We start from the raw sequence: 13192 nt of genomic DNA on the forward strand, positions 1-13192 counted from the left end.
CTGCACAAAGATGACTGCTCTCAAACTCAAACCCACATTCTTGTTCTTGTAAGCATAAGATTTTACCATTAGAGCTAGCAATAGCCCCTCCAAACTAAAAACAAAACAAAGCAACAAATGTCAATTAAGACCTTAATAAAGAAATAATCCTCAAAATATTAGCATAACCTATCATACTTGTATGGAAGAATTCATCTGGTCCAAAATGCAGCTTTGGTCCGGCTAAAGTTTGAATTTCTTTCTCTTTCTTAACTAAGAACATGGCTCTTGATAATTGGAATAGTGAAGTCTTTTGTGTGGGTCGCTTTGAGGTGCTGATGATTCAGTTAATTTAGAGGGATATATCAACGAATTCTCTTTCATCTTATGTCCCTTTCGCTGGTTTCCGGTTCAAATCCGCTTTTAACTAAATTCCACTGTCAATCTGGAATATGAAACCAAGGGCCCCAAAATAATTGAGCTCGACTAGAGTCTAGACCTAATTTTCCCTTCTGATTCATATCCATGTTTGACCAGTAAGTGGCTACTATGGCCCACTCCATTTGGGTCCATAATTTCAGGAGAATGTTTATCCTAATGGGTTTTTCTTCTTCTCAAGTTGGATTGGAAATTTGTCAAATTTTCAATGGGCTTGAACCTTAACCCCAGCCCAATGTAATTAAAATTCTTCAACTCGGGCAATAGGACATGTGGCCCTACCAGCTTGCAATCTCTTCATCAAAATAGAGGTGCGTGATCAAACCCACATAACTACAGGCTCTGTGATAAGGTCACCATGTAACCAACAATTCATATGGGAATTCATTTGATAACAACTGAACTGGCAGTTCTGAATGAGCTTGTTGCTTTGTTTTTTAATGAATAAGACTCAGTTTGGAAGGAGTACAGGCACAAATATGTAGAAGGCAAAACCTTATATTTTCTATTATTTTGTATGTATTTGGATTATACTACTGTTTTCAAATTAAGCCTAAATAAGTTATCAGCTGCCGAATGAGTGGCTTGTTTATTTAATTATCTACGCCTAACTATTACCTTATTATATGACTGACTATTTTCATATATTAAAAGACAAGTCATTGAATTCACCCCCTTGATCGTTGGTTTTCCATTTGTGCCTTTGTGGTTATATGAGAAGCGTGTTTCGATGGTCACAGGAGAATCAAACTCAAACTAAACCTTTAATAATTTTGATAGGTCATAGGCTTTCGGGGGAAGCAAAAGTTATAATAAAAAAAAAAAAAATGAAATGAAAACAAATAATATCAAATGAGTCAATTCTTTCCACTCAAAGTCAATTTGTGGTTTGGCTTAAAATAAATGCCAACTTGGAGGCATTTGGAATTCCCCAAGAGAAGAATGGTTTGGAAGAAGGTACTCCATGCCATCAATAATTTACTTGTACAGTACTACTTGTTGATAAGGTTATCTTTTCTTCTAGAAGAGTGGGAGCCACATCATCACCAAAAAGGGAAGAAAAGAGGCTACTTGTTAAAATAAACTGACTTGATAACCAAAATGTGATCCAATAAACAAAGATTGTTATAAACTATTAGCATGCATGATTTATCATAATAAATAATGAATAAGCATTCATAGTAAACTTAGATCAATGGCAGGTATTAAAAGGAAAAAAAAAATGTTGTTTTATCAATTTTATATTTTTCGCCTTGACGCAAATCGAAGGATCAGACCACGACTAATTCAATAGAATCGGTCAAAAATTTAATGTATGGTCCAGCTCTGCGGAATAAATGGCTATCGCTTCCTTGTATTCGTAGAAATTAACACGTTCTCTTTGTTTTGATCGTAACTTCTAATAAACAGAATTTAAAATGTATTTTATGTATTTTGAATCTTTCTTCCAAAACTAATAGTAAAAATATAATACATTATTTTGTAACATCATAATTCAAAAATATATTATAATGTAAAGGTAAGCAATCACACGCTCTTGTGCATAGTTGATGTGAGGAAGAGACTGAGACTTTGAAAACATTCAATCTTCTGACTTTGTTGGAGAAATGAACTTAGGCCTAGGAATGGTATATGTAATTTCCCTATATTATATCTAGAAAAAGGAAAAAGGGAAGGATAATGAATCAATCAAGTCTTTTTCATGTATGTATTTGCTTCAATTCTACTACCTTTCCATCCAAATCCGCTGGCCCTCAATTCCAGTATTTATATGAAACTAATGGCACCAAAAATAGAGTGGGACCACACATAATCTCCGGCCCGATCCATATCCGTGTTTGTCTAATATGGCCACCCACCGCCCCTTGGAAGGATTTTAGTTTACACTCTCCTAGACTCCGGTTTTACTTTCGTCCATGTATTGGGTTGGAGCAATAATTGCCTCCAATTCCCTCAATCCCCGAAGGTTCCAAACAACAAACCAGGTTTCTCAAGAGTTTATGAACCGGGTTTTGTAGGATCCGTTTGTTTTATATGAAATGGATAAAGCAAATTTCAGGGTATATCATTTTCGGCTGTACTTTTTTCTTTTTCTAAGGGAGTGTTTGGTAAATCTTTTTCCACGATCTTTTAGGTTTTTCAAAGATCTGGAATGCCATAATTTGATATATATATATATATTTTTTCATTTGGAAATGATACCCTGTCTGTTTTCACTTACTAGGACAAATGAGCTTATCTGAAGTCTAAACAAGTATTTTTTCGATCAAAAGTTGATCGAATAAGTTTGGTTCTAGCGTTCTTGTATGATATAACTTGGGTAAAGAGAGAAACAGGCGGAAGAGACCGCTATTGATACACAGCTTATGCCCTACGAAATACCGACAAACAATCAGGACCTGAAAAACAAAAGCTAAAAAGACCAACTGACCGAAAATCGGGTACTTCAAATGAAGCTTTTCATCTTTTCACACCTAAAATATTTCATTTAACAGTCTAATAAACCATAATAGATTAACATACTCACCAAAAAGTTCATTACAGCTTTTGATTATTTGACTATAGAATATATTCTTAAAATGATTTGACAAACAGCACCTTGTGCATAAAACTTTTGTCTTCCTTGCCATTTGTATCAAAACAAATCAGAGGGTTGAAAAATAAAGTCATGGCTGTGTATAATAGTAAAAGGGAAAGAAACAAATCAATTTGGACAGCTTCAGGTCTCAGGTCCTGACATAACTACAACCAAGAAACATCACCCAATTGACCCAAATATGTATCGGGTCGGTCACAAATTTCCTCGCTGGGTGGCATCATCTCCTCGACTCCGCGCCAAATTCAATGCCTCCACTCCGTGACCTTTTTGCAGTTCGGGTGGGACCTTCGTTGCTTTCACTGTTCAACGGTCGGTTCAACCTTGGAGCCAAGGATGGATAACGCTGCAAAGAATTTCCAAACTCATTAACCCCCCCCCCTCCCCTCTCCTCTCTCCTCTCTCCTCTCTCCAACCAATTGGCCACAATTAAATGAACTTGGTCATTCAGAGGAAACCACGTAATGTGTAGGACCCACATGAGATGCCTAGCACATGACATCTGACCTGGAAACGCTTATCCTCTCAAACAACCAGTCAACCTGAAGCTCCACTCACATTTCTCATTTCTCAACCTTGTAACCTCGATACTTGAAATGGTTACTCCATTCAACGGGAACAAAAACGGTTTAGCGAAAAAAGCTTCTTCCGTTGTGCCACGTGGCAAAGTACAACTGTGGCCACTCGAACACTGAACTGATCCCCAAGTGTGTGTATAAATACCTCGTTAAGAAATCCCCAATCCCAAACTGCAAAGGGGTGAAGAGCGAAAAAAAATAAGAAAAAGAGCTCTACCTGTAGGCACAAAAGGGGAAAAAATCAAAAAATGAGTGAAGCAATGATGGAGCTGATTCCGAATCTACCTGAAGAAATCGGTCTCGAGTGCTTGTTTCGGTTATCCTACAAGGCACACCGAGTTGCCGCAAGAGTCTGCCGGCGATGGCGAGAGTTGATCGACAGCCGAGAATTCTACTACCAGAGAAAGCAATCGGGAAATACCCACAAGGTGGCTTGCTTAATTCAGTCACTCCCGGTCGAAACCGCCGTGGATGGGCGGAAACCAGTTGGAGCGCCGGCTTACGGAGTCTCCGTCTTCAACCCGAGCGGTGGGACTTGGGAACGACTCGAGCCAGTCCCTGACTACCCACTTGGTCTCCCATTATTCTGCCAGTTGTCGAGCGTGGAGGGGAAACTCGTCCTCATGGGTGGATGGAACCCGGCGACGTGGGAACCAGTGAAAGACGTTTTCATCTACGATTTCACAGCCGGGCAATGGAGACGAGGCAAGGACATGCCCTCGAAGAGGTCGTTCTTTGCCATCGGCGCGTTGGAGGAGAGAATCTTTGTCGCGGGCGGACACGACGAGAATAAGACCGCATTGAAGTCGGCGTGGGTGTACGACGTGAGGCGGGACGAATGGGAGGAGATAAGTGAGATGACGCAGGAACGCGACGAATGCGAAGGCGTGGTGATCGGGAACGAGTTCTGGGTCGTGAGCGGCTACAGCACGGAGAACCAAGGGGTTTTCGAGGTAAGCGCTGAGTGTTACGAAATGGAAACGGATCAGTGGCGGCGAGTGGAGGGAGCGTGGGCGGCAGGTCGGTGCCCGAGGGCGTGCGTTGGGGTGGGCAAAGAGGAAGAGTTGGTTTGCTGGGCCGACTCCGAATCAGTCGTTCGTGTCGGAGCGTGCGCAGTGGGGTTGGGCGAGCAGACTCTGGTGACCGGATCGGCGTATCTGGGCGCACCTCAGGGGGTCTTCCTGGTGGGGATGAAAGAAGGGCAGAATGGTAAATTGGAAAAGATCGATGTTCCTACTGGGTTTTCAGGCTTTGTTCAATCAGGTTGCTGCGTGGAGATTTGAACGAGCAAGAGTAAATTTGTAATTGCACGACGTGGATTTTTTTTTTTTTTTTTTTTCTAAGTTTCCTGTCTACTAGTTTTTGAATGTAGATAGCGAGAGGTTTGTGTCATCGCAATCAATTGATACTGTGAGCCTGTGAGTATTGATTTTAAATTTTATGTGTGACGTTGAGATTTCGGAATTCATAAATTAAGGGTGGGTAGCAGAAGGGAGCTGCAAATGGACCGGATTTTGAACCGGGTTAAGCCGGATATAAGACCAATTTTAGTCGGTACACATCCCATCCATATTGTTATGGAGGGAGAGACACATTAATGGGTGTACATTCAAAATTAAGATGCGGCCCACGTGGAAACTTGGTGATTTCGTGCTTTCAATTTTAAAATTTTGGGTTTCCTCTTTATAATTGGTACTCAAAGCTTACAGCCTACTCCAATGAATAAAAGCATATAAGTATGGATATATTATTATTCATGGAGAGATGTTCTTAATGCTTGGTGGGATGTGCTTTGAAGTTGGAATAATAACAAATCCCAATTCCTAAAATTGTGGCTTTGGGTTTTGGGGTTGAAAGTGGATTTATTCATCACAAATTTGGTCTTTACATACACCTTACATCTCTCGCAGCTGCAACTCAATTCAAGGAATTGAAATTTACTCCACACACTAACCTCACAGCACATCCCAGTGTACAACTATGGGAGATGCTCCCAATACATGCTGAGATGTGCATGTGAGGCATTGTGGGTCATGAATGTAAACTCTGAATAACAACATACAATTACGTTAGATTAGATGTTTGGGATGTGCTGTGAAGTTGGTGCAAGGACTTCGTGAGGAGCAAATCCGGATTCCAATTTTAATGACTGTTTGGGAGAGTTTTCAGCGGTACTTTTTGGTTTTATGAGATTTAGCCAAAAAAATGGCTTTTCTAAGAAGCTTTTTTTAATATTGATGTCACTCAATATGCCCGGGTCCCAGCTAGAAAGGTGAATGCGGATGCTTAACTTAAGACTGCAAAGGAGATAATGTCAGGGTGCCCGGGTTGTAAGCCCAAGCGTGGAAGCTCCAACTATCAAGTTAGTGCTGAGGCATGCAAGGTGAAAATGGACTCAGCGCAGAGAGAGCAAGATGAGAAGTTTTGTACCTGAAAAAACATACCTTGCGGAGGTGAAGGGCTACCTTTTATAGGCTCCAGGGAGTGATCAGAGCACATCCGAGATGCGTGGCATGCCTACGACGATCTCGGAGGCATTAAATGGTCTAAAGTATTCCACAGTCGGATGAAGCAGGTCAGCTTTGTGAGGTCGGAGAACTGATCGAGTGCCTAGGCTGTATGAGTAGCCCGAGGTGAGGAGTGAAGTCTTGGTCGGCCTTTCTCGGACTGTCTTCAATTCGGCTGGATGTCTTTGGAAAAGACACGAGTCTGTCCTATTGACGAGTGAACCCCAACTTGATGTTCCTTTAGATCCTGAGGTAGCATCAGATGACTGGTGTGCCAGTTTTGCCCATCATCAATAGCCATTTAGTGAAAATAGTTCAAGAACTTTCTTTTGCTTTTGTATGTATGAGTGTGTAGAATAGGCTTTGTATTTTGGGGTTTAGAAGCTTTTTGATTGATATGCATGCTGAATTATAGGGCTCGAATGGGTGCTTTGGCATCATATCCTAAGGCAATGTCTGTGTTTTGACGAGGGAGTGGAGTATACTTTTGTTTTTCACAGAGAAAAGTTCAAAAGCAAAGGTTTATTTAGACGGGGGAGTGAAATTTTATAATTAATTGCTTTGAGAAAATATTAGTTTTACATCGAGGCTTATAATTAATTGCTTTAAGAAAATTTTACAAGCATAAAAAACATTTGGTTTGAAAATAGATTGTTTCTCAAAACAAAAGTATAAAAAAAAGTTGAAATGAAAATTATACATTTTGTTTTAAAAAACATGTTTTCATTTGGTTATTCAGTATCATGTTCCATAAGTCATAATTTCAACACTACAAGATTTGTTTTTGTTTTATTTTGATGATTCCAAAAGCATGTATCCTTTAATTTTTTTCATTACATCAATAAAAGAAGGAAGAACATCCCTACCCCATTTATCCATGGTACATATATAGGATATATAAGGCCCAAGGGAAATTGTAAACTAAATCCAAATTCACCATCTAATGCAAACTTGCTAACAGGCCAATTGGCTGCTTGATTTCTTTCTCTCCACAAATACGAGTAAGCAATGTGATTGTGATTGACTTTAACTAGTCTTTGCTACTCTCCGACTAAGGGGCTTTACAACTCCATGGTGATTGATCTCTTTCAAGAATACGTCAATCATCAATTTGGAGTCACCTTCAAATAATAGAAACCATTCACTTTTGAAGAAGCATCAAACTTAATTTTAATAGTTCCCTCGAAACTAATGATTTTTCTTTTTACATTTGTTCTTCCATACATACCATAGTGAGAAAACAAAATTTTCCTAGTAAAAGGCCAGACTTTGTAAATTTTATTTTCCTCAAGATGATTCTGCCATCATCTGTTAGAGTTTGAATTGTTTCATCAACAATCCACAAACAACACATTCTTTATCAATTGCTACACCTCTTTCTTCAAGCAGAGATTTAGGCCATGTTTGGTTTAACTCTCATTCTTTCTCATTCTTACCCAAGATGATATTCTAAGATGGAAAAAAAATGAGTAAAAATGAGAAAATATTGCTACAAACCAAATGCTTTTTTCCCCAAAAATGATTTTTTTTACGACAATAATGAGAGTAAAATTTTAACCTGTTTGGTTACAAATTTCATTCGCATTCATTTTTTTATTAATCAAAATAATAATATAAGGGTTAGAGGTGTAAAATGTGCCGTGTCAGGTCCACATAAAGTGCAGGTTGTGCCGTGCCGCCCTCCCCCAGGATAACTTGGGGGTTGGCCTGGCACGTCCCACAGCCCAAGTCCGTGCGGGCCCGTGCCATTCTGTAGACTGGGCCAAAACTATTTATTTAAAAAAAAAATTGAAAGAAACTTAACATTTCAATTTTCTTATATGAATGACCCACGAAATTCATACAACTTGGTAAGATATTAAGATATTAGAAAATTCATAAGCCACAAATAGTGGATGAGAAGCATAGATTCATAGAATTCTAAACCTCACATGGCTTGCATATGTACCCACTAAACCCTACCAAGTAATATTTGGACCTGTAAGAGAGAGAAGAAAATGTACTAACCTCTCATTGAGAAGCAAATCCTAATTTGTTTTCTTAGAGGTTACATATTATCAGGTTCTTTGTTTGTTTAGCAATGTTTCCTTTTGGTCTAGTCTGCCTATAGTAGTGCAATTTTATTTGCATTAGAGCAAAAGAAAGGGAGTGCAAATTCTGATTTATTATTCTTTTAATTTTCATCTTATCTTGTTCACTTGCAGCACAAATGAAGTAAAATAAAACCTAAAACAAAACAAAGTGAAAATTGAAGCAAAAATGGATCAGAATTTGTGTTTTTCTTATTTGCACTCTCATGCATTTGTATTGGTGCAGATTAAATTGCACTATAAACAACTAAAGCCTTCTGTATTTAGAAAAAAAAATAGTAAATCGGTCATGCTGCCATGGTGGATTATGTTAAATTTCAAAAGCAGATAGAAAACAAAAATAGCTGGAAATATACAAGTGAAAACTACTTGAGAAAATAACACAAAAAACATTTATTTCTGTGATAATTTTACATAACATTACAGTTCTTATTCTGCTAAACTAGAATAATAAAGTTTCTTTCCATGTAAGTTGTATGCAAAATTAAAAAAAAAAAAAAAGGAAAAGCCATTTCATATTATAGTTATTGATTAATTCGAGATGCAAAACTTAGGTTTTATGGGAAAATATGGATTCAATCACCATGAGAAACTCTCCTTTGAGAGTGCATCACACACCATTTCAGTAGAGGAAGCAGACCTGTCTATTCAATATTTATTAACAGAAATACAGCTTTTGATAACAATATGGATTCAATCACCATGAGAAACTCTCCTTTGATGCTCATGGTTTGGTATCATGTATTTTAGATCAAGACAATACAGCTTTTCATAACAAATATATTATGAGATACGAAGAGAAACTTTGGAGTTTAGTGGGCCAAAAGAAAATTTATTAACAGAAATCAAGACAAAAGCCTGAGAATTTTGTGGGTCAAAACTTTTTTGACAACGCATGCTATAGGGCAGTACTTTCCCATTTTGGGCCCATCTTTCAATCAACTCTATGTAAGCCTAGCCCCAACCTTTGGAATTATCAAAGAGACACCTGGCCCATGCTTCGTTTGAGATCATGGTTCCTGATTCATCAGTATTAGAGAAGTTAGCCCCCGGAAAGAGTATTCTTATATGTAAGGGTGTCAATGGACTGGTTTTGGATTGGACCCTGTCCAGTACAAAATCAATTTGGACAGATCAAGGTTTGGGTTGAAACCAATCAAAATTAAAATGAATTTGAACAGATTAGATGGGTAATGGTTAATCTTGGCAGGGGACAATGTTGGAAGCACATGGCTTTTCAAAAATGGGAACACCAAGGATCTTTTTATCACTGAGTCTGTCAGCCACCTTAACACTCTTAGGCTCGGTATCATGTACACAATGCAAACCGGGGCCATTTCCAGCTTCAACTTTGTCAGAAAAGTGTTGATGATTGACTTGTAAGAAATCCAATCCCATTCTCCCTGAATTTCCCCTTGCTTTGGGGGTCATGTCATTGCAAGTTGGTTTTCCTCTAAACCAAGGCAAGCCGGCTGAAGGATCTTCATGCTTCCTTTCTCCATCTATAATCACAAGATCTCGCTAGGGAACCACTGTATCTTTGAAGCCACTTGGAAGCACCATATTCAAATTCGTATCCTTTGCAGTCTTAACATCAACAAAGTCTGAACACTTGTAATGCTTCACAGAACAATGGTTTTCAAAGTTTTCAGAAGTTAATGCCTTCTCATTACTGAAGTTCAGATAGTCAAATCCAACTAAAGGGGAACAAACCTGTAATGGCTTGGACTTCTGCATCTGGTCTGAGGTAAGACACGTGCCACTTAATATGGCCAAAAAGTTAAACTGTATAGTTCTTTTATAACTAGAATATCTCTCTTGATGCAGTATATATTCTTAAGTTCCAATTAATTTTGAAATGTAAAGGAGAATATCTCTCTTGGGGAAGACTGTTATGTTTTGATACATTTACCTTGAATTTAATGTTTCAATAGATAATTTACTGTGTTGTAGGTTACATGTATGATGTTTAGAATAAAAAGGCCATTACCCAGTGTAGGTCGAACTATCTTGGGTCTTGGGAGGGGAAGACTGGATTCAGTCCTAACCTTTGGCATTTTTTACACAAAATGGCCGCTGTCAGACGCAAACCTGTTTTCTCACACTAGCCAACAAAAGGGGAATGGCAACAGCAACTCCAAAATATATTACTATACTTGGTAATAGGTGACTGGCCTCTCAACAGCAAGAAATCCGGGATGAGTCCAATGTAATCTTAGTAGGGATCATATTATAAAGCTCAAGTTTGATGGTCGCTGTATTATTGGTAATCCCTGTAGGTTACATGTATGAGTCCAATGTATGATGTTTAAAATAATCCTAGTAGTGTTATTTTCAGGACCAGCTGGCCACAAGCACATGACTCAATAAGGGAGGTATCAGCAGCATTGCAAGGATTGAAAGTGTAAAAGTTATTAAACAGTACAGGTATCCCCAAATTTCATTTAAGCAAGAATGGCAGGGGTAGAACCCCAAAGCTTACAGAGGAGGGATTCTATCACTATAAAGTTCTTCCAGAAATACACCCTATTCGGCTAAACCATCTGCTATGTGATTTAGATCCCTAGGAATCCAAGTTAGTCTTGCATTTAGGTAAAAAGGACATCTTTTAGTTAAAAAAAAATTTAGTTAACACAATCAGGTGGTCCAATAAGGAGCTGTTCTGCAGTCACTTGGCTTCCTTTGGGCATTTAGAGGTTTAGGCCTATGGTAAATATTACATAGGCAGAGCTTGGGTGGGTTAGGATTTAGGCCCCTATCCCACCCTACTAACTTATGCACCAGTTGGGGACTGGAAGGATGTCTTTCGTATTACTGCTGAAGATGGAGTCAAATACTAAAAATTTTCCTATAAATATCTAATAATCCTTAATAATCTTACAGGTTGAAGCCTTTTTTGGAAAAAATAGAAATATAATCTGTATTACATCAGGTTATGCAAGGTCATCCTATGTACAATTAATTTGTATTATATTCTTGGCTCATAAGAAACATACTGGTTCCATACTGATTACAGTGATGAGTGGTAGGATTTAATTAAGGTGAGATCATTCTCCTTTTCCAAACAAGAATTTTATTATATAAACTTTGATGCAGACTAGCAATCTTTTAGCTTTATTTCCTTATGGCTATCTCTTTCCCTTGGTGACTAGGACTGTTGTTCGCATGCTAATGGTGCAGCAAGGTCAGCCTAGCTTTCTGTTATTTGTCAAATGAGGGTTCAAAGTATTAGGTTTAGGGTTTGAGTGGGGACTGCTCCGCCCTGGTTCAGTGATCCTCTGCTTCACGGAATTGTCGTGATCCATGATCCATAAATTCCATATCCATCCTACATTACACACAAGAAAAAACCAAGACAACTACCTGGAACCTTCTCACTGCTTCTCATTCACTGTCTTTATTATCCACAAAATATGTATTTATAATTAAATAAACTACACTTTGACAGCCATACAACCAAGATATCAATCGGGTGGCCCCCTACATACTAACTAAGCCATGGATGCATGGATAAAACCCAAATTCTAATCCTCAAAAGAGACAAGCAGGATAGTATGTAGGGTCTCTCCCTTCAGTTGGCGAAGCTTAACAGAGGCTTTAATTCAAATGCTACCTACCATCTGGGTGCCTTTATCAAATGCCTCAATCGGACTGTCGGATTTATACTTCGATAACAACAAAGCAATAAGGAAAATAATTCGATAATTTATACTTAAAAAAAAAAAAAAAAAAACAGCAAAGCAATAAGAAAAAGAACAGCAACAATTTATACTTAAAAAATGTATAAATTCCATAATAATTCAAACACACAAATACCAAAAATACCAATAAGGAAAATAATGAAGAGATAAAAATTGTTCAAAACTTCAAATACCTTAATCGATGCTGCTTTGTTTTGATGCTAACAGGGATGATATTGGTGATCAACCTAAAAGGGGGGAAACAGATTAAGAAGAAGAAGAAGAAGACGAGAAAGAAAAAGAAGAAGACGAAGAGAGAGAGATATTACCTTGGTTACCTTGTACAGAGAGAGAAAGAGTCGATTAGTTTTACCTTGTACAAACTTCAACAGATCCAGATACCTCAGCATAGAGAGAGGGGCGAGGGTTTACCTTCAGAAGAGAGAGAGAGAGAGAGGGGTGAGGGTTCAGTTAGTTCAAGTCGAGAGGACTCGAGTTGGAACGAATTAAAAGAATTAAAAGAATGAGGCCACTGACAGCGAACCAAACATAACCTTATTGAAAGTTTTCCCTCCAAAACAAATCACAGAGAAAATTTGTTTTTTGGGGGGATGGGCTTCAAAATTTTTAATTTCTCCACATTACAATTGCAATTTTGAAACAAGGCCTAATATGCTGACTTCAATGGTGAATTTTTCTTTTGAATCAAACTTCCATTTCATTTCATCTTCAACCTAACTTCTCGAAATTGGAATAGCCTTGATCTCCTCTCTTATTTGCTCAGGAATCCAATCTATTGCTTCTCGGGTTCGACAACAAGGATAAAATGGGAAGATGATCTAGAGAATAAGACATTCCTACAATGCTGAAATCAGCCAGGAGAAAAGAGAGAGTAGAGAAAGGAAGGAAATGAAAGAAAAGGTAAAAATACCTATACAAGGTTTCCCTTCCTTTCCTTATCTTTTCTTTCAAACCAAACATAACCTAAATATACAAGGTATGACAAGATGAGAAATGAGTATCAAAGAGTAGAGAGTGTGTATAGAGATTGAACCCTTGAGATGCATACTTTACTTATAAAGGAGGAGCCCTTGGTCATGAGAGCAACAGCTCCCGAGGTGGGTCTGGATTCCTCACTCTTAACAGTCGCATTAAAGCCCTTATATATCCCTTATTACTTAGTCATTATTTCATCACTACATGGTCATTAGTTTGGTATTAATGTGTCATTGTTATTAAGCTAGCTTGTTGTGGTTGATACCTCAGTGATTTATCAATTTTAATGTGGGTCATGTGGCAATTTCTGATTTATCAATTTTAGGTA

The 13192-nt window shown here is 38.2% G+C and overlaps 1 protein-coding gene and 1 long non-coding RNA gene across 2 annotated transcripts; one reads left to right on the plus strand and one right to left on the minus strand.

The window, feature by feature from the left end:
* The first annotated feature begins 3028 nt into the window (after positions 1–3028).
* LOC148872872 (F-box/kelch-repeat protein At1g15670-like) lies at positions 3029–5027 on the plus strand. Its single transcript, XM_088967252.1, has one exon. The coding sequence runs from the start codon at positions 3840–3842 to the stop codon at positions 4872–4874; it is 1035 nt and encodes a 344-aa protein (XP_088823378.1). The 5' UTR covers positions 3029–3839; the 3' UTR covers positions 4875–5027.
* A 3781-nt stretch (positions 5028–8808) lies between these two features.
* LOC148872873 (uncharacterized) lies at positions 8809–12393 on the minus strand. The gene is made up of 3 exons (XR_016106471.1): positions 12198–12393; positions 12063–12116; positions 8809–9808 (listed from the first exon to the last, which is right to left on the minus strand). It is a non-coding gene; the product is annotated as an uncharacterized LOC148872873 (long non-coding RNA).
* Positions 12394–13192: the final 799 nt, after the last annotated feature.

This window comes from Nelumbo lutea, chromosome 2, assembly GCF_056320005.1.
Source record: "Nelumbo lutea isolate HS-2025 chromosome 2, American lotus-T2T, whole genome shotgun sequence".
Taxonomy (NCBI): domain Eukaryota; kingdom Viridiplantae; phylum Streptophyta; class Magnoliopsida; order Proteales; family Nelumbonaceae; genus Nelumbo; species Nelumbo lutea.